The 26,128-nt window shown below is 38.5% G+C and overlaps 1 protein-coding gene across 1 annotated transcript; it reads right to left on the minus strand.

Moving 5' to 3' along the window:
* Positions 1-530: 530 nt before the first annotated feature.
* Positions 531-25,753, minus strand: IFRD1 (interferon related developmental regulator 1). Its single transcript, XM_052638577.1, has 12 exons — positions 25,393-25,753; positions 20,942-21,046; positions 20,715-20,799; positions 19,855-19,979; positions 16,558-16,715; positions 13,518-13,568; positions 13,256-13,434; positions 13,059-13,167; positions 8,159-8,293; positions 4,087-4,215; positions 3,539-3,634; positions 531-1,290 (listed from the first exon to the last, which is right to left on the minus strand). Exons 1-12 carry the CDS (start codon positions 25,481-25,483, stop codon positions 1,201-1,203), a joined length of 1,353 nt encoding a protein of 450 aa, XP_052494537.1. The 5' UTR covers positions 25,484-25,753; the 3' UTR covers positions 531-1,200.
* Between the last annotated feature and the right edge of the window lie 375 nt (positions 25,754-26,128).

Raw genomic sequence — 26,128 nt, forward strand, 5'->3', positions numbered from 1 at the left:
GCATTGTATCCGAGCACTGGAACTCACCCTCCCAGCAGCATAACAGCTCCATAAGGCAGCCAACAGGGGGAGCATCAGACCTTCCAGGAGGGGTTGAAGATGTGGCAGAATAGACTAGTTCAGAAAAAATAACTCTGTGGATTTTGGTCCTTATTTGCATGCTTCTTCCACCACTTTTATTACTGTTTACTGCACTAATATAAAGAAATCTGTAAATTCTAAAGTGCAGGTATTATGTGTGCAATGTTATTTTAACATAAAGTTTTATAATAAAAAATCCTAGTGCACTGTCAAAATGCCTACAACTTCCCATAGAGTAAAAAATAAAAAAAGCACCTCATGGGGCAACCAAGACACAATGGTCTTAAAAGTAGCTAGAATGTCAATGATATATGGCTACTCTTTTTTCATTTATTTTCATGTTTCCAAATATACAAAAGGAAGTTCTGTTTTACTCTCCCAACCCCATTTTATCATTTTGGACTCTATACATAAACTCATAAATGTTTCTTCTATTAGAAAAGAAGCACTTTTAGTGTGAAAAGATCTTTATTTCAAAATAAAGAGCACAAGGTCTTACACAGCAAATAAAATTAGTGTTACTGCCCTCAGTGGTCAAGGTTAGCAACTTTCCTGGCTTATATTAATTCATCATGAACAACGGATGGACTGATTGGCCCGTAAGTGCAGCTGTATGGTCGCATGGTATAATTTCTTTTGTTGATCCTAGTGGCAAAATTATTAGGTTCCACTTAAAATTGAAAATAACGGCAGCTTTTCCAGATCTAGTTCCCAAAATTGTATCCTGAACTCATTTGTGTAAGATCTTAAGTTTAAAACTTTGTGTATCTATATCATTATAATCAGTATTTCTGACAATCACAGCGTAAGAAATTTAACTTTGGCTAACAGTTTTTCTCATCATGAAATCAAGTGAAATACCTTATGTTTGCTTTTTTCATAAATAGAAAATGACCAAACATTACAAATACTTCATTTATGTTTAGTGATTATATATACAAAGAATAGTCAATAAACAGGGCTTACCATCTGTAATACTATATACATTAAATTATAATATAACCCCTCCTACAAAAGCTATCTGTTGACCAAGATAAAAACTGTTTCTAGAGATTAAATACATTAGAAATTACCAAAAAAAAAAGGGAAATTAGAAAGTGGTCTTCAAATGCTAAAAATCTAGAAGAATTCTCCAACATCTGCTCTTTTATCACGACATTTGCTTCGAGCTTTTGTTCGAGCTTTGAAGGCTGCAGAATTATATAAATGCTGAAATGGAAAAGAAGAAAATAGGTGTGAGCCAATAAAGTTTTCGATATTCTTATAAAGTAAGAAAAAAAGATTATAATGTGACTATAATGTAAACAATGATGCTGATTTAGCAAAAAAAAAAAAAGGGAGGGGGGAGGTGGAGGGAGAAGTAAAAAGGCAGAAATCCTTACCTATCAAATAAAGAAATAGCTGTATAAGCATTTTACTTAGAAATCTGAAACCAAAGTGCTAGGAAAAAACTAAAGGCTGGAATGAAATCCTGAGAAATGGGAAAGGAAGGAGCAGGGAACTAACTTGCTTATAAGCACTGAAGAATTACTGAAACTATACATATACATCCCTGGTGGCTCAGTGGTATCAAGAATCCGCCTGCAATGCAGGAGACCAGGGTTCAGTTCCTGGGTTGGAATGATCTCCTGAGAAGGAAATGAATGGCATCTCACTCCAGTATTCTTGCCCGGGAAATCCCAAGGACAGAAAAGCCTGGCAGGCTACAGTCCGTGGGGTTACCACGGACTGAAAGGAAAGAAATGAACTAATTTGACTTTAGACATACTTTATATGTTTAAAACACACAAAGAATGAGGGAGAAGATTAACACACGATAGTTCATGACGACTCTGTATGAAAAAAATAATCAAACATAAAATGTCAAGAAAATTTTTAAATAATAAAATCAATGTTGTCAAATATGTGTTTAATAGTTACATGCATTCATTCAACACTGAAAATAATTAAAAACAGTAGAATAATTTTGGAAGGCAATTTGGCAATACATCTCAAAAATCATAATCAAGCTCTATCGTCCCATGCAAGGATTTTATCCAAGAAATAATCCAAAAGAGAAACAAATGTAAAAATATTAGTATTTATTAGAAAGTTTTACAATGCCCAACAATCAATTATATGGTCCATCAAAGTGATTAAATATAAAGATTTTATAAACATACAATAAAACAATTCACATCCACTAGGATGACTATAACTTAAAAGGAAAATAAGAACAAAAAAAGATATTGGTAAGGATGCCAAAACTCTCATATTGCTAGCGGGAAGGTAAAATGCACTGCAGTCATTGTAGAAAAGAGTTTGGTGGTTCCTTAAAAAGTTAAGCAACAGAATTACACATGACTGAGCAACTCCACTCCTAGGTATATACCTAAAAGAACTGAAAACAGGTGCGCTAATAAAAACTTATATGTATATGTTCAAAAAAAGCACAAGTTAAAAGGATCAAAAGTGGAAACAAGCCAAATGCTCACAATGAACAAAGAGATAAACATGTGGTGTATCCATACAATGGAGGATTCTTTGGCCACAAAAAGACTGAAGTACTGACCACCCTACAACATGGATGAACCTTGGCAACAACATGCTAAGTGGAAAAAAAAAAAAAAAACAGTCACAAAAGGTCACATTATATGACTCTCTGTCTGTGAAATACCCACAACAGGTAAATCCATAGAGAATGAATGCACATTAGTGATTGCTTATCAGCAGATGGGAGGAAAGAAGACGTGAACAGACAGTGAATATTTAATGAACCTCAGCTTCCTTTTTGAGGTGACGAAAATGTTTGGAAACTAGACAGTGGTGATGGTTGTGCAACACTGTAAGTGTATTAAATACCACTGAACTGTACACTATATTTTGTTATGTGAATTTTACCTTACTAAAAAAAATAATAAGGATTTTTGAAATGTTATGAAATTCTCCAGGCAAGAATACTGGAGTGGGTAGCCATTCCCTTCTCCAAGGGATCTTCCCCTCCCAGGGATTGAATGCAGGTCTCCTGCACTGCAGACAGATTCTTTACTGCTGAGCTACTGGGGAAGCCAAATAATATTAATCACTATTTAACATTACAAATTCTCTAAGCACATTTGTTCTCCTCATCTGTAAAATGAATCTGGTACTTACTAAGTTTAGGCTCAGTCATCAGATATGAAACAAGCACTTTTGTCAATATTTATCCTTAAATATATAAACTTTACAGAACAAAGGGAAACAAAAAATGAAAATAATTTCTATGTTAATAGGATTATGGATAAAAATTTCTCGTCTTAACCCTCCATACTCTAAATGGACGAAAGTTTCTATACTTACTAGTCCAGCTCTGTCTGAAACACCATGGAGAACTAAATAGAATTCAGAGACATAGCTAAATGCCTGTCACCTGGCAGAATCAAAGCTTTGGCTCCACTTCTGTGCATTCAGTCCTCTTGAAAACAAAAACCAAACCTACCCTTTCAAATCGAGAAATCTTCATTGTCTTCAATGCAGCAGCATCAAGCATCACTGGGGGTCCAAGTTCAAATACATTGCGAAGAAATTCATTCGACTTAAATGAAAGAGGCAATAAGGCTCAGTATTAAACATCAGTTTTCTTTTTTTTTTACTACATAAACTGAATTCTGGTTAACAGAAGTTATGTGGAGTTTATAAATATGAACGTATGTCACTTATTTTCTTTCTGTTTCTCATAGGACCAAATTGTTTTCCAAGGACCCGAATTCAAGAAAGCTATGTCAAACTAGTTGCTTTCCTACAAAGAGGTCAATAGTGCTCCAACAGTCAAAGAGATGCCCCACCAAGCTTACACTACACAAAAACAAAAAGGACAGTTTCATATTTATTCACCTTAACTTTCAAAAATAAATTTGCTATTGTGCATAACATATACTGAAAACAGTCTGTATATTCAAACTAATTTCAAAAGCAGTGATGTGAGGTACATTCAAAACTACTCTCTAATTTAAAAGCAAACATATAGAAAGGATGTCACCCACTCACCTGTAAGTGGTACTGCATTCCTGATCCGAGAATCTCCTTAAAGGTGTCATATGTATGTTTTTTGACCCAGCAATCAATATACATCCTTTCAGGACCAAATTTAACGGTTTCTGTTGGAAAGTCCCGTTCCTAGTCAATAGAAGAATAAAAATTTTAAGAGGAACCAAAATGATCTAAAGAGATCCTACATAAACAGAATTTCTAAATACACAGATACATGTTGAAATGAACAGTATGGTTTAAACCAATACCTCCATCCCTGAAATACGAATAGGCTAGAAAGTAGAAGTACTATCCTCCATAGAGAGCGCAGAGTTTGTCTAGCTGCCACAGACATGGCAAAACTATCTTGTTGTGAATGTTTTTCCATTTCAAAAGCACTCAACAAACTTGCTGAGAAATTCAGATACGTGTAGTGGTTTAGGATTAGGGGTAGGGAGGGTTATAGGACAAGTCAGAAAGACAAGATGCCCCCAGCCAGTGGTGACATTAGGGAAGCAGAAATCTAGGAAAGGAAGTAAAGACAAACGGTGTTAACTAACAGACCAACCAAAAAGGAGGAGGAGCAACTAGAGGGTTCAGAGGGCCTTTGAAAATTCTTATTAAGAATATGAGAAATAACATTTACGATTTCAGAGATGGAATAATTTTGCCAAAAGACAATTTATAAAGTATAACCATGGGGCGAGAAGAGGTAGTGGTGGAAGTGAAATGGAAACAGGAACAAATACAGGATAGGGTTTTCCAAACGAGCAGAAAAGAAATCCAGAATACTGACAGAACTTGAGACAAAAACAAAATAGCTGCTCTATATTTTAATAAATCATGAAAAAGGAAGAGTTACCCACATGGTGCAGTGGTAGAGAATCCACCTGCCAATGCAGGAGACTCAAGAGAGGTGGTTTCCACCCCTGTTGGGAAGAGCCCCTGGAGGAAATGGCAACCCACTCCAGTATCCTTGCCTGGGAAATTCTATGTAGAGGAATCTAGTGGGCTACAGTTCATGGGTCAGACATGACTGAGTGACTTGAGCACGCACACACACCCAGGAAGGGAGGAAGTGATTTCCATAGAGACAGGAGAAACAAAGCGATGGGATCTGACTGGGCAGGACCAATCCAACTGCCTTCCCCATGTCTGTTTAGTCCCCACCTCTCTCAGCAGACACAGGATCTTATGTAATAAAAAAGATACTGAATTCACATGGATATGCCACTCCCCGGCTTGTGACTTTGGCAAGTAATTTAACCTGTTTGGGTCTGTTCCCTTGCCTGTAAAGGCTATCTATACGTCTACCACATAGAATTATTAGAGGTATAAGCATGTTTTGTGAAGCACGTACAGTGCTTGGGCTGTTACAACAGCTTAAAACAACAACAACAACAAAGTATGATTCTATTATTTCAGCATTTCTTATTTCAGAAAACAGAGACACCAGGAAAGAACTCCCTATAAACTCATATGTATCCTTACCTATTCCTCTCTCTTAAATCAGACAGGCCTTCCTCCCCAGTTCAAAGCTAATCATTATTCTTTCAATGCCTCTTACCACAAATCTTTCACTTTATTTTCAAAGGCTCCTTTCTCCATTGATTCCTTTCCCCATAAACTATCTCTAGCATTTAAAAGAGCAAACTCTCCCACAATCCAGTAATCAGCTCTCTTCTTCCCATCACAGCCATGTTTTTTAAGTCAAGACATACTATCTCCACTTTTTCACCTCCCATTCACTTTTCAATCCACTTCAGTCTGGTTTTTCTCCCATCATTCTACTGAAGCTGGTTTTATAAAGGTCATTGTGGTATTGGGAGAAGACTCTTGAGAGTCCCTTGGACTGCAAGGAGATCCCACCAGTCCATCCTAAAGAAGAGTCCTGGGTGTTCACTGGAAGGACCGATGCTGAAGCTGAAACTCCAATACTTTGGCCACCTGATGCGAAGATCTGACTCACTGGAAAAGACCCTGATGCTGGGAAAGATTGAGAGCAGGAGGAGAAGGGGACGACAGATGATGAGATGGTTGGATGGCATCACTGACTCGACATACACAGTTTGGGTAAACTCTGGGAGTTGGTGATAGACAGGGAGGCCTGGCGTGCTGCGGTTCATGGGGTGGCAAAGAGTCGGACACAACTGAGCAACTGAACTGAATGACCTCCTAAGTGACAAATCTCATTGACACTTTCCATTCCCTCTCTGGATCTACCCGCAGTGTTGGCCCTCAAAGACAGCACAGTACAGTGCATTCAGACTCCAGCTTTGCTACTTCCTGTTTTTTGACTATTCCTCTGGTCTCCATTTTTCCTTAAAAAGATAATCGTACTGTTTAAGACCTACACTGGGACCAAAACAACAAAACTGTATGTCAAAGTACCAACATATCAAATGTTTACCAATTTAATACATGAACTTCAAAATGGGTTTTTGGATGAAAAGAAATGGTGTGGCAAAACAACCACACCCCAAATGACCATTCTCTGCACCAACTGAACAAGATCCAACAAGAAAGCAGAGTCCCTCAAAGAAAGCTGGGTTTCAATATAAGGAAAGAGACAAGATCACTAAGCAAGGCTCTGAGACATGCAGGTAGACTGAAGCTGAGCTGCAGGAACAGGGAACCAATCAAAGGAACAGAAATTCTGAGATGAAGAAGAGAGGGTGGGAAAGGCCTGGGGGGTAGATCACCAGAGGACAGAATTATGAGGCAAACACAGGGCTTTCATTTCCATTGATAGCAGAGGGGGTCGGGGGGCAGAGGGAAGAGACAAGAGGCCTGTTAAAACTGGTTCACATCGAGATTTCACATGTGTCTTTCTCAGGAGTCAGTACTTTCTACCATGACCAGCCTGGGCTGAGGGACCTGTCAACAGGGTCTGTGGGATCCTACCGACCTTAAAATCTGTTACCCAGAAAGGACCCAAAAAGACAGAAAATCTGAAATCAGTTATAATCCAGAAAATCTACGACATTTCATTATTTTATCTTTTGGAGGCTACAGGATCTAAATACAGGAATAGTTTATTTCTAAATTCCACTCAAGAAAAACGCTTATTTGGGGATTTTACCATGCTAATTATAAGACCAACAAGATGCTTAGTATGTATTATGTATGTCTGCTCGAGTCAGGGTTTTTTTCCTTCCTCATTTTGTTTTTTAAATAACATCCTGAGTAAACATAAAGTATTTTCTGAGTAAACATAAAATATTATTATAAAGCAACTAGTATTAACATTAACCAAAAATTTAGATCACAGAGGACCTGTATACTAATTTATACCCTAGGTTTTACTTTTTTTAATGTAAATTAAAATGAAGAGAGTAGTTCTTAAGCAGGCTACGTAAGAAGCATTGGAACACTTGAAAACTGGATCTGAGTGGGGCTTTAGTATTTTCTTTAAAGTTCCCATTCTAAAATTTCATACACGTTACACTGAATGACTCTTAACTAATATTCTTGAAAGAAATGCCCTATTAGCATTTATCAAAGAAACTTATTCTTAACCATGCACTATAAGCCCTAAAGGTTCCTAAATCAATTTATTTGCCAAGTAGGCTAAAGCAGGTTAGAGGTCTACAGAAAGGATTCAAGCATCAGAAAATTATATGCTGGGTTTTGTTATTTCGGCTTTCAGCACCTAGCTTTCCCAAGGAGTTCACAAAGGTCTCTGCTTAAAGATACTGAAGGATAGGCAATAATTTACTATTTACAAAAATAATTCACTATTCATACAATACTAAGTATCTATGTGCTAATGATAAGCACCAGGTCTTGAATGATGGCAAGTACACCAAAGTAAAGTACATTTCTATCACTATGAATCTTTTTTATCTTTTTCAACATCAACAAAAGGAAAAAAATAAACTGTTATAACATCAGAATTAATTTTTCCTTTGTTTAAAAAGAAAGAAAATTTTCTCATTTTTGTTGTTAAAAACCTGCTCAGTCTTAAAATGAGGAAATGATTTAGCTCAAAGGTGAAGTTCAATCAGCAAAATCACCCAACTGACAAGTCTGGCTTAAAACAATCTAATTTCAAAAGAATTAATTAGCTATTAAAGCATAAGAGGCCTACCTCCACCGCCCTCAGGATGTCTCTGAACACTGACCGCTGCTTCCTCTTGTCTACCTTGGCCCGGTGCTTATTTCCATCTGTAGCCAAAGTCCTAAGTATCTGAGTTAAAGACTCCATGTCTTCATAAAAAAAGTCCTAGTCAGAGAAACACTTATTAACAGGCAAAGATTTGATCCAGAAATACCGTCTACAAGATACTACTGCCAAATAATGAACACTCCTCTTCTAAGTATATCCAGATACATTCAACCAACACTTAACTGTGTTCCAACTGTATTCAAGACGTTACAGGGACTTCCAAGTTCAGTGACAGTCAGATACACATAAATCAATAGTTTCTACCCTCTGGTTCCCCAGACCCCAAGGCACATGTTCCCAGAACTCCAAATTTCTTTATATCAAAAGGGCAAGCTATTAGTAATGCTTTTTAAAGCTCCTAATTTCTAATTTACTGGCCACATTTCAAATAAGCAACCAAGTATTTACATCAGGTGCACAACTCAAGTGATTAAATTATTTCAGAAAGAAAAATATTTTAATTCCTTTTGGAGGGAAGCCACAAAATATATTACTATTTGCTATGATCTTAAGTTAGTCAACTTAAGGCTTCTTTATTACAGTTTAAATGGCTATACTTTTAAGAAGTCTATTTTGGGTGTTTTTATTCTCTAATTAAATTTTACAACCACATTAAAAACTAAGCGATGATTCAGAATTATTTAGTTGACCAAAACTAAAGCAGACAGAAGGTGAGACATCTCCAGCTCTAGTTATTAATACCTAGTTATTAACCTTCTTTGCATTAGTGGTAATAATCATTTAACTTATTCTATTAAAACAAGAAAACTCTTATCTCAGCATTCTTCACATTGTACTGTATATATTTATTAATTGTTCCATGTCAAAAGGTACAGATGCAATTTCTGTTAATGCCTAAAATGAGAAAGATTATTACACTCATGGAAAATAAGCTTGAAATCAACATAGATATTAAGTACGCAAGTATTTTCTTATTGTCAGTATTTCAGAGATTGTATATTCTTAACTGTTCTAACAAATGTTTTCTTTCATGTTCTAATTCAACTTCCTATGGCTGAATTAGCTGGAAATGACACCTGTTAACAAGACTTTCATCTAGAAAAACGGTTACCAAAACTGAAAAGCTATTATTAAAACAGTTCAATGTTATGTTGATGTCTGTATTTATATTTCACTAAATTTGATTCCATCACAACAAAATAAGAATTGTTTTACTTGTAGAAACAAGTACATTTTAGGGACTAACAGTTTCCTACTTATTTCACTGGCTATTAGTATTTTTGTACTATTCTCAAAAAAAAAAAAATGTATGTAAGATTCAATCATATATATGGGAGAATACACCAAAAATTAACAAGACTCTATGCATTACCGTAATTTGTTCTAAGAACTGGGAATCACTGCCAGTGGTTCTCAAAAATCTTATCTCCCAGCAAACATTTTTTTAATCAGAGGAATCTGATATAAAAAGGGGATAGTTAATACCACCCACATCTCGTAAGTTTATTGTAAGGCCTAAGTAAAATATATTTATATATTCTAAAAATACATAAAACACAGTACATAAATATCCATTATGCTATAGTTCTTTTATGATACAGCCTGTTTCAGTATAACAATTTAAATGCTTCCAACAGGTCTACAGATAATTATTTCATACTAAAATAACAGCTATAATAAGTTAAATGGTTTCAAAAGTTGAGTAGAATTAAAAGGAAATGAAACCACAGAAAACTTGAGTTCAAGTACACAAAATGAGATGCTGATGGCCACAAAAATCATACCCTGAACTAATATTTTCTATATAGTAGTCACCAGAGCACTGATTGTAAACAAAATGAAATAAGCTGTACTAAGTGTTAAGAAATAACCATAGGGGTACCAGATAAAGTTATAGATGGGAATGAAGCTTGTGTATCATCCATTATCATGTACAATCAATAAAAGATTTAATACCCTCTTAAAAAAAAAAAAAAAAAAGAAATAACCATAGGGAAGCCTAACATTAAAACAGAGTTTGATCCCTTCCCACTTCACTGCAAAGTGCTGATTACTATTTCCAGAATGGTTTTATCTGACTGCTCAACTACAAAGACTTTTATTCTTTTCACTCCTGCTAATTGAGGCAGAATGTCTTTGTCAGGGTATGGAGACATTTTTACATGAGCCAGTTATCCTATAAAAATCAAGAAGTGAAAAACATGTGATTTAAGGCTTAGGAAATGTGTTTTGAGTCCTCAGATTTTATTTCCACTGTGTCTCTGTCCTGAAGCACTGCCCCTGTCAGCTTAGGTGGAAGATGGAACAGGGAGAGTTAGGGACAGTCTGAGAATACTGTATTTTGGTACAATTTCCTGAATTAGTTTATCACGTGGCCCTCAGACCTATAATTTTACCCACTAAATAGTCTTTCTCTTAGTTTGAGTTGCACTAGAGAGCTCCAAGGAGAAGGCAATGGCAACCCACTCCAATACTCTTGCCTGACAAATCCCATGGATGGAGGAGCCTGTTAGGCTACAGTCCATGGGGTCACTAGGAGTCAGACACAACTGAGCGACTTCACTTTCACTTTTCACTTTCATGCGTTGGAGAAGCAAATGGCAACCCACTCCAGTGTTCTTGCCTGGAGAATCCCAGGGATGGGGGAGCCTGGTGGGCTGCCATCTATGGGGTCGCACAGAGTCGGACACGACTGAAGCGACTTAGCAGCAGCAGCAGCAGCAGAGAGCTCCAAAAAGGCTACTACTAGACTACTAGCAAGGGGGAGGTGACATGCAATTCAGCCAACAGTGCAGGAATAGCTACCATTTACACTGTACTTGGCAAATGTTCCAACAACTCATGGAATGGCTACCCACTCCGGTATTCTTGCCAGGAAAATCCCAAGAACAGAGAAGCCTGGTGGGCTCCATGCAGTCCCAGACATACAGTCCAAGCTGTGGGACATGACTGAGTGACACTTCCATGCACACTGTACTTGGCACCTGTTCCCATTACCACCTCCACTTTAAAGGTAAGAATAGGACTTCCAAGGTGGTCCCAGGTAAGAATTCACCTGCCAATGCAGGGGGGTGGCTTCAATCTCGTCAGTGAAGAGCCCACATGCTGCAGGGCAACTAGCTGGTGCACTACAACTGAGCCTCCGCCCCTTGCAGCCCACATGCACAACTAGGGAAGCCCGCCCACTGCAACGACGATCCTACCAACCAAAACTAAGACCCAAGGCAGCCAAATAAATAAATGAATATTTTTTAAAATAAACAAATACAGAACTTACTTAACAAAAATAGCAAACAAACGCTTAAGTTCTGTTTTTATAACACAGTTCATTTTTGTCATTGACAAGGATTTGGTCAAATTAAACATGTTTGAGTGACTGCTCTTGACTATCACGTATGATTTATTAAGTCAGAAAAGGTTAAGATATGCAGGTGGCAATACTATCTGCATTTATGCAAATTTAAACAAATTCAACATATATAATTTAAACTGCATCATTAGTTTACTTTTAGAATGCATTTCAAAAGAAAAAGAAAAGAAATTACCATTTCTAGTCAGTAGAGGAATACAAGGTTAAAAACTAGGACATCTGGCTTCTGTGCCTTGAGGTTAAGGAGCTAGTAACTAGTTCAATAAAATTAAATTGATTGCTAAACTTGAGTCCAACTTCTCACATATGGAGACTCATTAGCTACTGATAGTGTGAATAACTTACTTTTAATTCATATCAGCTATCTTTCAAAATAAGGAAGGTGGGTGGGGGGCAGCCAAACACAGGCCAAGAATGGAATGTGAAAAACCAAGGCAACTCAGAACATGTATTAATCTTATTTAGAACTATCCACTGTTAACTAACATCTTTAACTGCAGAAAAGCGTCATTCCAGAAAATAATCTTTCTCCTTAAATTGAAAAGCAGCTAGGAAGTAACCCAAGATTCACGATAGAGGTCACAAACCAGGGTGACCAACTGCTCCATAGAGCTAGCCTAAGATAAAGGGCTTCAGGACATAGGACTTTTCAGTGCTAAACTTGGAATACCACCAGGATGGTGGATCATCTCTCAGTCACCTACCACAAACTCAAGTACCTCCAAAAGCAAAATTGTGGTATTTAAAAAAAGAGAAAAGAAAAAAAGGAACCATGAGTGGCCAGCGGTAGAGAACTACAAAGCACATGTCCCAGGCTAAAGGGACATGTTTATTTCCATCTGTGGCTTAGAAAGCACTTCCCTGGTGGCTCAGACAGTAAAGAACCTGCCTGCAATGTGGGAGACCAAGATTCCATCCCTGGGTAAGGAAGGTCCCTGGAGAAGGAAACGGCAACCCTTGCCTGGAGAATCCCATGGACAGAGGAGCCTGGCAGGCTACATTCCATAGGATCGCAAAGAGTCGAATAGGACTGAACAAATAACACACTTGGCTTAGAAAAGTTAAACATGATGGTAACTAAACTCATCTGACTTAATCCCAAACCTACATTGACATCATATTTCATCCATTTGTCTGACATTTATTATTAAGTGCCTGAATTCCCTTAATGTGTCTCAGGTCTGAGAAATCCAAGCAGATCCAAAAGATTATACAAGACGACTCTCCATGAGTAATAAGAGTGTACTTAAACTTCAGTTCTGTAGGCGGCAATGGTTAAGTATAATGAACTGCACTCAAATGCTGCTCTACCAACCAACCACTATTGGTTTATGCTCTTGTTATGTATTACATCATCATTGCCAAGAAGCAGGACAACCAATCATTAGGTTCTCAAGTGGGCCATGCTCTTGAGTTATCATTTAATTCTTAATTGTGAGGGTAATGACAGAATAATGGTTCTTGTGGCATTTTTACCCATCAGATACTTACACTCTCCATTCCTCTGGCCAATTCAAACAGAAGTGCCAAAGATTCACCAGCAGCTATTCTCATGTTCACATCATCAGAAGAAAGGAGACTTGGAAGTTTATGGAAATGCCTGGAGAACAGCCAGTCATTACTATGTGAACACAACCAATTATATCAATAAATGTTGTTTTTATAAAATAAGAACAAAAAATACATACACCTCAAGCTTTTTCTTCACTTCATTGATTGGGCATATGGTCAGTAATAATGTCCATGCCAGAAGCGAGCTGATATGAAGTGCTGTATTAGGGGTGCTACAGATAACACTAGTGTCTTTCTCTTTGAGATAGGACTTGGTGAAGATATTTTCCAAACACTGCAGAGTTGAATACAGCTCCTAATGCATAAGAGCAGGAAATAAGAGTACCATTTTAAATGAGAAATGTGCAAATAACTGGATTCAAAAGGCTCTCTACTTACAGTAATGTCATCTGTGGCAATAAAACAGCAAACACCAAAGCAAGTTGCACACTAAAAAAAGCAAAAAATAAATCAGACATTAATTTTTGCCATTTTCTTATTAATTTTACATATTTCTGCTTTTATAATTCAACGTGAAAAACTTATCAGCTACATGACTATGTTAGGTCACAAGTATAGTACAAAAAGAAGGAAAAAACAGTTAAGAGTTAAGGGAAGTGGGCTTCAGCTAAAACCCAGTAAGGTCTGCTAGTAAACTTAAGAAATCAACTTTAGCAAAGTTACTCCATTTCTCTTGGGTCTTCCTTCATTAATCCAGCAGATCATTTCAAGCCAACTACAAAGATGCTTACTCTTTAAAAGAAAAGTTAAGATAAACCTAGACAGCATATTAAAAAGCAGAGGCATCACTTGGCCGACAAAAGTCCATATTGTCAAAGCAGTCATGTACAGATGTGAAAGCACAAAAGAACTGATGCCTTCAAACTGCGGTGCTGGAGAAGACTCTTGAGAGTCCCTTGGACTGCAAGGAGATCAAATCAGTGAATCCTAAAGGAAATCAAACTTGAGTATTCATTGGAAGGACTGATGCTGAAGTTGAAGCTCCAATACTTTGGCCACCTGACGCAAAGAGCCAACTCATTGGAAAAGACCCTGATACTAGGAAGGATCGAGACAAAAGGAGAAGAGGGCTGTAGAGGATGAAATGGTTAGATAACATCGCTGACTCAATGGACATCGATCGATCTGAGCAAACTCTGGGAGATGGTGAAGGGAAACCTGGCGTGCTGTGGTCCACGGGGTCACAAAGAGCTGGAAACAACTGAGCGAGTGAACAAGAAGACATCCAACATTTCCAAGGTAAAACCTACCTAATAAAACAGACTCAGTATATTTATATATAATCTACTTCTAACATTATAGGAGCCATTAATTCTCAGAACACTTGTGCTAATTATATAAAAGCAGAATTTGAAATTTATAAGGCTTTATTACTCTTCATTTCCCTTTTCTCCATACGTTATCACTAAAATGCCCTCATGTTGTTCCAAGTATCACTAAGGTGTAAGTCTTTAAAGGCATCATTCACATGCCCCCAATTTCAGCTAGTTCTGTTTCAGTACTATGAGGACACTTGTAATATTAATCTGTTTGTTACCACTATTTTATTCTCATTCAGCTCAGTTCAGTTGCTCAGTCGTGTCCGACTCTTTGTGGCCCCACGAATCACAGCATGCCAGCTAAGTTATCGTAAAAATTAGACACTGTTAAAATTCTAAAGTAACTGAAGCATTATTCTCAGTAAAAGAAAATTTCAATATGTAATCCTCTCCTAAGTAAGCAGCAGAAGCCAGGACACATTTCCTAAGAGAAAAAAAGTAGGACTGCCTTCATTTAATAAAGACTCCTTCTACTAATATGCAGAAGAATGACAGAATTTTGCTTTTTTACAATTCACAGCAAGAGTGAGAAGGATGAAGAAAGTACCTTGGATGACCATAACAGCTCACATGCAACCAAAACTTAGTGATCGCCCCAAATACCTAATCAATAGTGTTTTCTGTCAAATATTTCAAATACCCCTAATACTCCTGAGCAGTCTTAAAGCTGCAAGAAACTAGCCGAAAAGGAAGAACAGAAAGGTAAAGAGATTACTTTACTAACTACTGGGGGGCAGAGACTCCTATAAAGTTACCAAACTCCTACTCCTTTTCCTCTAGACTCCTCCCAGCATCTATATATACAGTTGGTAAACCAAGGAACTCTCAGCAGAAGTGACCTGCCTCTGTCCTCCAGCTCTCCTTATCTCACTACCACAGCTGCCATTTGAAAAGAACCTAGACGCAGGGCAGAGCTGCAAGACGGATGTGCCGATGGACCTTGCTGACTTGACTGGGCACTGATATGTACAAGAAATAAACTTTTATTAAGCCACTACGACTTCAGGGTTTACCTGATAGAGAGAGTAATGTCATTTACCTTGCGTGCATGCATGCTAAGTTGCTTCAGTAGTGTCTGACTCTTTGCGATCCTGTGGGGTGTAGCCCACCAGGCTCCTCTGTCCATGGGAGTCTCTAGGCAAGGATACTGGAGTGGGTTGCCATGACCTCCTCCAGGTGTTCTTCCCAACCCAGGAAAGCACCCAAGTTTCCTGCGGCTCCTGCATTGCAGGTGGCTTTTTACCACTGAGCCACCGGGAGAGCCCATCATTTACCTTAAGTAACACTAAAGAGGAGGCTAATAATTAGTATTAAAAAGTTTTAAACAAACTGGTTCTCTTGCTAGAAAAACAGCTTAAGATTAAATTCACTAACAATAAATTCTTATGATCTATTAAGGCTCGTAAGATTCTTAACATCCATTAAGATTCAAATCCACTTCCTAAATCCACTAAGACTGCCTCATATTTCTGTGATAAAGCAAAAGATGTTTTGTGTGATCATTTAGATCACTTATTTAGCATAACAGAAACCAACAACCAACTCCTCCACCAAAATTCACAATCTTATGTATGTAAGTGGTAAATATCAATTAGAAAATGAAAGCTTTTCCAAACCCCCCAAATCAGAGGAATATTTCAAAAGTCAGAGTTCCCTACATCAACCAAATCCACCCATGTAACTACAGCACTCAGCTCTTTCATAAGGACTTTTAGGTTAGAATTAAAACAGCAACAACAACACTCCATTACATTTCTCAGAATAAAAAAATAACTATACACAATAAACATTGTCTAGACCATTTGTTTAAGCTCCAATAAAAAGTGGGTAATCCTAAATAATTCAACATCGCACTGTACTTCATATAAGCACATGATCTTCAATTTCAAAGATGTAGAAATCTGCTCTGTAAGGGATGTTCTATTGAGCATCAGAAAATTTAAGACAAGAACTGTCATATTGCGTCTGCTCACTAAAAAACAAATGAGAATAAAATAATAAAAACCTTCTATATTTTTGAAGATGCTATTTTCCTAGATCATCACAAGGTCTGAGTATCATGCCTAGATAGATCTATAATTTAAAAATTCTGTACTTACTGTTTGCCTGGCCTGGATACTAGCTGTTCCATCACAAATTATTTTCTTCAGGATTGGTCCAAGAGTCTTTAAAACCTCTTCACTTTCGATTCCAGGGCCCAGCTGAATGCACAGAACAGACGCTAATGCTGCAGCTGCTCGCTGCTCATCACCTTTACCTACAGAAGAAGTCATCAGCAATTATGACAGATCACTGTCAGTAGACTTCTTAAGGCAGCAGTTTCCCAAATGTGTTCTATTTCAAAATAGCATCTACCAATTATGAAACTCAGTATGCTCAAGGCTTTGGCATGACCTATAAATCTAGTGAGGTTAAAGAGCTCAAACTCTGGAAGCAGGCCACACTTGAATCCTAGATCTATCACATACTAGCCAAATGACCTTCAACCAATTATTCTTATTCTCAAAACAGTTCCTCATCTGTAAAATGGAAATTAACACCTATTTTAAAGAAGAGTACTGTAACAGGTCAGCAAAATAATGCATTTCAAGTAATCTGACTTTCTAAGTCCTTCATGAACTCACAAAATAGTGCGCAAATAGCCCCTGAAATAACTTGTCAAGCATTTCAGATGTACACAGCCCATAAGGTAAACTAAAACCTTCAGGGCTTTCCTCCACCAATATTGTTTTAAATAAGCAAGGGATCAAAAACAGGTATTCTTGGGAATTCCCTGGTGGCACAGTGGTTAGGACTCCACATTCTCAGTGTAGAGGGCTTTTTTCATTCGCTCTTTCATCAGGCAACCAAAGTCCCACAAGCTGCATGGCACAGCCAACTATAAATAACAGAGTCTTTAAAACTATATAAATACTTTAATATAAGTGATTGAGTGAGTGAATGAAGTCACTCAGTTGTGTCTGACTCTTTGCAACCCAGTGGAGTGTACCTGCCAGGCTCCTCCATCCATAGGATTTCCTAGGCAGGAACACTGAAGTGGGTTGCCATTTCCTTCTCCAGGGATCTTCCTGACCAGGGATCAAACCTGGGTCTCCTGCACAGCAGGCAGATTCTTTACTGTCTGAGCCACCAGGGAAGCATGTTAATATAAAGGTAAGTGTAAATTAACTCTCTTGAGAACTGTATACACCAAAGGGTTTGCATAAATTTTGAATTTAAATTATTTGATAAATGTCTATGCAGGTTGTAACGAAATTTTAAAAGGTCTGGTCCAACTACCTTATAGGATACAGTTTCAATATAAATACTTTTAACAAAGCCATTGTAGTATCTCAAAGAAGCTGGCTCTGCTATCAACTATACCAATAACAAGTTATATAACTTTAGACCAGTCTCGCATTTCCTAGGCCTTTCATCTCTCTGCACAGTGAACGATGGATAAGACCAAAGGTTTCCAAACACCCATTCTTGACAAAGCTTTCACCTGAGGGAAAATGAGAATAAAAACAAATGTTCTTACTTGGCAAAATAATTAAGCTGGTATCCCTAAACCTTTTGAATTCTGGCATTTTCTAAAATTGAAAGTCTGATAATACTAGACTTAATCTTTAAGGTCTCTCTTTATTCTTAAAAGTTCTTTGATCATAGAGATCCTAATATGAATTCTAGAATCTCTATGCAAAGTTCAAGAATTCAAATATTCCAAGGGATATTCTGAAATGATGTCACTGAAAGTATGATCAATGTTTTAAATAAGAAAATGAGGTAGATAATTATGATACTGTTTTAATTTTAGAAAAACGAAGTAGGATGGCTTTTTAAATAATACTTTTTGTTGACATCTGACAGTTTTCAAGCAAGAGAATGGCAAACACCTCTTTTAATACAACTAAAGTTGACAATCCACCCCAATCTTTCCTAATTTCAAATGCTTACTACATTTTTACATTTTGAAACTACAGTTTCAAAAGCTAACAAGTTCGATTTTGATTTCTAACAAGATTGATATATTCCCTGTCAAGTACAAGGTTACAAGAGTGCCGGGAGCCAGCATGGGGAATCCCGCCCGTGGCAAAGGTCAAGAGGAAGGGGGCCTGACAAAACGCAAAGGCGGGATCGGGCCTCAGGGGTCCCCCATGGATTTTCTCAAGCATCTACCCCCAAAACCAGAGTCTGCCTGCTTTACTGTGTTATGCTTTCCACCTACTCTTCTGACATTAACAGGGGGCTGTCCCCCCACCACCTTTTTCTGGAAAAAGTTAATTTACAGCTTTTAGATAATAAGTCTCCTGGGCATAATAAGAGTGTTTCAATCCAAAAACCCCTCTGATGGCTTTCTAGCCTGCCTGCCGGACTCTTACAGCTGCGCATCTGATTGTTTGCAGCCTCCCGACCACAAGAGGCACAGGAAGCTTAAAACATCTTAGGAATGTAGGGGCTTCCGAGGAGTCAAAATCATTTAGAATAGGACTGATTAAGGGTTTCATTTGTTGAGCCAATACTTGCTGCCAAATTTTCCTATCTTTTATTTGTCGATATAGTTGGTAGGTAGAAAAAACAGGTAGTAACCCTGGCATTAGTAACATTAGATCTTTGAGTTAAGTACGTTCTTTGTTATAACCCATTGCACCTTTGTTCTACAGAAATGTAACTTTATTTAGTACTTTGAGGGTGATGCAGATTAAAGAAAAAACACTTGAAGGGAAAAAGTGTTTTTTGGTTGATAGACATTTATCTAGGAAAAGAGCCATAAAAACGTTAACAGGCCCCCTGGCCAGAAGACGATGTAAAACCACCTGGGACCTTTTGTATACGGGAAGGTATGCAAGAGGAAAGCCTGTTCTCAATTAGGGTCAGGACTGCCGCCCCTGCATAACTCTGCATATTCCATTATTTCTTTATGTATAACTTGGAGTATATAAGGCACCGATGCTTGGCTCCCCCATGTCGTTCTTTTCTCCCTTCTCTGGCTGAATTCCCATCTGGAGTGTGGAGGCTCACCGTGTCTACTTATTTGCCCTGGCTTCTAAGACCCACGCGAGAGGGAGCCCAAGGCAGGGCACCCTCCGCTATTCAAGCGGGCGCCGGTGGCCTATGTAGACAGTGCAAACTCCTTGTCTCAGAGTTTTATTGGTTCTCTGTGTAAACCAAGTTATTCAGCCTCTTTTCTCCACTAATTTTCCTACTACACTATTCTTTCCTAATCCCTCTTTATATCTCTGAGTAAATAAGTCTTTCCTCGCCGATTCCATCCCTGCTTCAAATTCCCTGGATCCACCAGGGCTGGACCCCGGTACAAGAGTGAGCCAGACTTTTAGTGCTATTAACAAATGTTACTGCACAGAAGGTCGCAAATTCCTCTTAGGTTCTGTGACTGTGTAAAGTAAGGACATTACCTTTTTTCAGGCAGCGCTCAATGCTATCAGTTAAAGTCATTCTTCTTTCCAGGATAAATTCATAGAGCATCTTTGAAGCCAGTGCATTTTTAATACCTTCAAGGGCTGCCTGCCTTGTTTTTGCACTATTTAAAACAAAATATAAGAGAAAGAAGATACAGCTGGAGTGCACCATCAGTCAATGAGACTTGTAAAAGCCTAGTTTCCTCTAAATTTTTTCTATTTATAGATTTTTTAACATATAATTTTCATGTTCACACCATTTTTCAAATAATAATTTAATTTTCATCTACAACTCGCCCTACTACATATGATAGCATTTTTCTGCTTATTAATTTAATAACCACAACATTAAAGGGCCACATAGTACTTCATAGTTTCAGTGTATAAGGCATGTTCTTCTACATTACATATTCAAGTAAACACGTTTTTTTTTTTTTTTAACAGTACAAAAGTCCAGAGATCCTGTTTGCATCTTCTGGGGTTTTTAATTCCATTTGTTTCAATTTGGTTCCAGAGTTACTGTTAAGTAAGAAAATAATTTGGCTTTAGTATCTCTCAATAGCTATCCTTTCTAGTTGAAGATTTAACTTTTAATTCAGCAAATACACTTCAATTATCAAACACAGATATGTGCTCTTATTCTAGAACAACAACTAATCTGAGCCTATTAAGCTAAATTCTAGTGGCATGTTCCTATCTACATTAAAAGTCCAAAAGCACAAAAAACTAAAATATCCAAAGTAAACAAATCAAGCTTTAGGAAAACATAATGCTCAAAGAAATAACTGCACATATTTTATATAAACGGTGGCTGATCAAAATCACCCAGAATGAAAAGAGCTTCCAGTAATTCCCACCTCTTATCCAGGGTCAGGTCAATGAATCCCTTCAACTTGTACTCTAAGTCTTCTTGAGTTCCTTCCTCATCAAGGACTTCTGGCCCTAAGGAATAATAAAACCAACCACTGTAATTTAAACAGAAGAAAGCAGATAGGGAAAAGTAATAGAATAATTAGCTACAAGAATTCCTCGACCTAAAACATCCTTTTATCTAACATCGCAAATCTAAACTGAAAACTCTTACCATCTTCAGCAAAACTGGAAGGATCGCTGTAACCACTGCAATGGCTCATTGTTTCAATCGATGCATCCTCATCACTAAAAGGTTGAACATTTCGATGCTGGCCACCTAGTACGTAAAAGAGTGGAGGTAAATGATTTTGTTGTCATATATGCAAATACTTAACTTGGGAATTTTAAAACTTACTTAAAAACAAGCCAGTAATAAAAACTCACACTTACTTAAGAGATAATTTTTTTTAACAAAAGAACACACTTAAATATTCCTAATATAAGTCATTTCACCTACTATGTATTATTTCAGAGCACCAACTATTTACAATATACATCAACTGCAGAAATGTATCAATCATCTAGTATGTGACCGTTTTTGGTTAAAAAAAAACAAACAAACAGTATTACAGATAAAAAAACTACTTACCAATTACTTCAAATCATGAAGACGATAAAAATAGATCAACATAAAAATAAGACAAATATATTTTCCAATGAGAATAACATTAACTGGTGAATGGGTTAGTTTCTAGGTTACACATGTCTTATACAAAGCGAAATTTGAGGAGTTGTGGGATGGTAGTTTTAAGTAAGACAATTTTAATTGAGAGGATCAAAAAAGTTTAAGATAGAAGTTTTAGATGCTAACAAGTGGATCCAACATGGCACAGAAAATAATGACAGCAAGTGGATGAAGTGACTGATCACTAAAGAACTACAGTGTTGGTAAGACATGTAAGAAAATACAAAGAGCTCTGATACCCAGTGCAGTGAACTACAGGAGTTTTGTTCCCAAGTCATGGAAGACAGAAGAGCTGAGAAGTCTTGCGAACTAGCATACAAATCACTTAAGAGGCAGGACTATGAAATGGTCCTCAAGCACTGCACAGAGGCCCTCCTTCCTCTGACCAGCACTCTATGGTGGACTTCACAGGGCCAAGCCCACTGGAGAAAGCATCTATTCAAGAGTCCTCTTAACAGAGTTGTCTCATATTTGCAAGCAAAGAATTGTAGGCAAGATGCAAGTTGATAAAGATTGTTTAAGCATGGTGTGCTTAAAATTGGAAATTTGGTTTGAAGACTTTGAACAATGTTCAAGACTTGACTTTTTTCACATGCCAATTTCAGAAATGACTACAGTATTTTAAAAACCTACTTTACTGTAGTGACTAGTGACTAAGCTGGATGATGACTTTCCTACTATGATGGGTGCACACGTTAACATTTGTTCCTAGCCACTCCTTTGGGAAGATAAATAGTGCTCTTTCAAAGTTTGTATATTTTTGGTCAATTAAGAGTCGAATTTTAAGACCTTAAAAAGACGTTTTGGTATTTGATATACCATAAAAAGCCTGTTAGACAAATCATGTTCAAAAGAAAGGTTCTAATATACCCAAAAGTTTTAAAATATCAGTGCTATTATCAAAAAAATTAAAATCTTTTTTTAAACTAGAATCTTCCTCTCAATTTCATCAATCTAAGGAATAAATCTATATTCCTAGTCACTGTCATTTCTAATTATTTTTGTTTTGTGGGAATTTCATATTAATAAAGATTATTCAGTCATCAATTACACTGAGCACTAAGTTAAAAGAAGTCCCCAATTCCACCCCAAAAGTGACCATGAGTCACCTGATTTAACTCTGAGTTCCAATCAAAGATTGCACTAAATATCTCTTAGGTCCCTATGTTGAAGAAATCTGTATCATTTACTACATCTTAAGAAAGGCTTCTCAAAAATTCTGAGTATAATTAAGCCTGTTGCTGTCTTTTTTATAGCTTTAAAAAATCAAAACAGAGATGAGGCTTCAGCAGATTTTTAAATCAACACAGGAAGCAAGTGGCCTTCAAATCTGCTTGCTCTCCAAAAGAGAATAAAGTGTGCCAATCAAAGAAGTGAAGTATAAAGAATAAGCAATGAAGCCAAGACACCAAAACTTCCTAATCATAGTGCTTAGGAAAGAATAAATAAACAAAGACCTATGACATCATATTCTATTTTTGGATCTGTCTTCATGTGTTTTCATGATCTTAAGTCATGGCAATAGTTGAGTCATCTGCTTAACTTTTACTAATATTTATTCACAAATCATCTTTTATTTTTCACATTCAGCCTATTTTTAAACTGTCAAAAACAGTTTCCTATCCAGGTGTTATTCAGCTCCCTTCTCTAAGTTTCAATGATTTCCCAAAGTTCAAGGGGAAAGAGATTATTAAAAAAAAAAAAAAAATCAAGGGGAAAAAACCTGTATGAGTATCTAATATACAGGTCACACTCACCACCTTGTGATCCTAAGTACCATTAATGAGGTGGCCCTTTAGACACATTAAGTCCTTACTTCTTAAAGGGCTTACTTACTAACAAGGTTTTGTTCTTTTCTAAAAATGCTCTCTTCAAAATAAGTGCTATGAAAAACACACACACTTGAAGAACAGATCAATCTTATTAGCTTCCTGGACCCCCTCCACTAACTTAAAAAGTATTTAAATGGAAAACCCCAAAGGATAGACAGAAGTTGGTTTCTTGGTTGTACATGTGAAGATTTCATATGAATCCCATTTCTTCTACAGATGATATTTTAAAATACCAGTAAGGTAAGAGACTTTTAAGTACAACTTTGTGAAAATTTTCCATCTCTTCTACTCAACTATTATTTATTTGAGTAAGTAATATTCAGGTGGAACCAACTTAACCTTTTCAAAAAGTAAATCTCACCCTCAAGCCCCAATCAGAGGCAAGCACAGCTAAAAAGTTCTAGTGTAAACGTCCAAAGATAGTCAAAGCATGTACAGTTTTATAAACTATCAAAGAATTGTTTTCCTGCTGCTGAAAAGTCACAAATGAGAATTTCGAAGTAAAATTTGAAAGGCAACCCCCCACTGCCTTCTGAGATTATTCTCTAAGTACCAGGAAGGAAGGAGGCTGGACAGGAAGCTTCAGAAGGGAATAAATGTTCCTTAGCGAACCAAGGAGGCCATTACCATTTTCAAAATGACTTTAGCTTGCTCCATCTCTGTGTTTGTTTCAACAAAAGGTAAACTTCAAGAATTAAAATTAATACAGACTTTCTAGACAGAATTTAAATGTTTACTTCTGACGAGAAGATGAAGCAGAAAGGTAAAGAGGTATCAATTCACACAGAGCAACTAGATGTATTTTATATTTTGATCAAGAATGAACTTCATGAGCACCGAAAGCAAACATTCAATCAAAATAGATATAAAAATGGGGGGGCTGCACCTATAATTCATTTCTACTGTCAATTATTAAATATTTAATACACGAGAGCAAGTTTTCGTCTTGCTTTTTAAATATCAGTTTCCAATTCTTTAAAGACTGACCTATTTATTTGCTAAAGAACAAAGGCATATCATTCTGAGGGTTAAAGTGGCAACTGTATTCACAAATACATATGGCTAACAGATTCGATGTAATAACATCTGAGGTTATTTTAATATTTAATTTCAAAGTTTCAATAAAGCAATTATTAAGTGAGATGACTTTACCAGGGTTAACACTAGCTTTCAGTATGGTGTGTCTCGTTGGAGTTTCTGCTTGAAGTCATTTTTTCTTAGCTGTATAGTTAGGACTAAAAAATCATTAATTCCAGGAAAAGTTTCGACTTTGCAAAGAGGAATCCAAAAAAAAAAACTAAACTTTTGGCTAACTGCAATCTGAGCTCCTCACCACTCCCGCCTATTCCGGGCTCCCAGTGGAGAACCTACAAAATACAGCACAAAGGAGCACGCAGTTTCTGCCCCCGGGAGTAGGAGCTGGCTTCGACGGGTCGCCCGAGAGCTGGGGGCTCGGGATTTGTGCGGGTGCCAGATAGAGGTAGGAGCAGAGTCTACGCTGGGACAGTGGACTCCAGCCTCTGGCGCCTCGGCCGGGCCAGGTGCACACGCCGGATGCACAGAAAGGCAGCCGAATGGGACGCCACATGGGCTCCTCTTCGTCACCCCGGCCCCACCGCGCAAGGCCCAGGCCGCGTGACGCAAAAGCCGGTCCAAACCCGCCGGACGTTTGACATTCCCGAGAACTCCATGTTGGAGCCGAGTGGTCAAAGGCGACCAGTGACAGCATGGACAGAACTCCGAGCTCGGCACCACCCTCTATCAAAGAGAGCTCTAGAGCGCCAGTACCAGTCTCTGAAAACACTTCCTCGCCCGCCCAGCTCCCAGTCACCCCCAACCCCGACCCACTCTCAAGCGCAAGAACCCATCTACCCCTCTCCCTGCCCCGCGGCCGGTGCCCAAGAGTTCGGTTCGCACGCCAGATCCAAATCGCGCGAGGTTCGGCTCCCAGGGCACGCTGGGAAGCGTAGTCCGCCGGCCACGCCAGGCGCCCCGCCAACGCATACGTCTAGAGGAATAGAACTACAACTCCCAGGGTGCCCAAGGCTAAAGGACTCGCCAACCCGGCCGGTATCTGGGATGCCGGCGGCGGGGATACTTTCTTACCTGCTGTCGCCGCCGTCGCTGCAGCTGCCCCTGAGCCGCCGCCACCACTGCCACCGCGGTGGGGAGTGTTCCGCTTCTTATTCTTCGGCATCGTGGGACGCCCGGTGCCGCCTAAACTCTAGCTTAGCGAGGATCAGCCGATGGAGCTGCACTTTTTACTCGTGCGTCTGTGCGACGGGCGGCTGAGAGGCGAGTCTTCGGCTAACAACAGAGGCGAGAAGCGGCGCGGGTAAGAGTGGGCGATGGCGGCAGCAGAAATCCCCGTGAAGAGCTGTGATCGGAAACGATACATGTTTCTCTCTAGCGCGGGAGCTAAGGCGGGGCAGGCGAGGCCACGACGCCTTAAGTAGTAGGACCGCCGCCTGTCGTCACCATCCGTGGGTGGAACTCGAACTCTCACTAGCCAATCCCCATATATCTCCCCACCAAAGGCCGACTTCGGGCGGGCGAACGATGCTCACCACAGATCCCATGCTGCAAGTCTTCCAGCGGCGCCCGGGGAGCCGGTCTTCGTTGTGTACTGAATTATGGGATATGTAGTCGGCCCCGTGGAGCCGCCTCCCAGCTCCTCCCAACTGGCTTTTCTGCGCACATGCTTCCTTTCTCGTGACCCTTCCACTGCCTGCTGGCGGCCCAGCATTGGAATTGACGGAGGCGGCCGCCGGCGGTGAGCAAAGCCGCGGGTATGCCACATGACGACAACCATCTTCCAAGTGGGAGCTACGCAATCCGCGTC

Source organism: Budorcas taxicolor, chromosome 4 (assembly GCF_023091745.1).
Source record: "Budorcas taxicolor isolate Tak-1 chromosome 4, Takin1.1, whole genome shotgun sequence".
Taxonomy (NCBI): domain Eukaryota; kingdom Metazoa; phylum Chordata; class Mammalia; order Artiodactyla; family Bovidae; genus Budorcas; species Budorcas taxicolor.

Excerpts from the sequence above, each read along its gene's own strand:
- IFRD1 (XM_052638577.1), bottom strand. The coding sequence starts at position 25,483 with ATGCCGAAGAATAAGAAGCGGAACACTCCCCACCGCGGTGGCAGTGGT. Across the intron at positions 13,168-13,255 it reads GTGAAGAAAAAGCTTGAGGT|GCATTTCCATAAACTTCCAA; the intron begins GTATGTATTTTT and ends GCTGTTCTCCAG. Across the intron at positions 3,635-4,086 it reads GAATGCAGTACCACTTACAG|TCGAATGAATTTCTTCGCAA; the intron begins GTGAGTGGGTGA and ends CTTTCATTTAAG.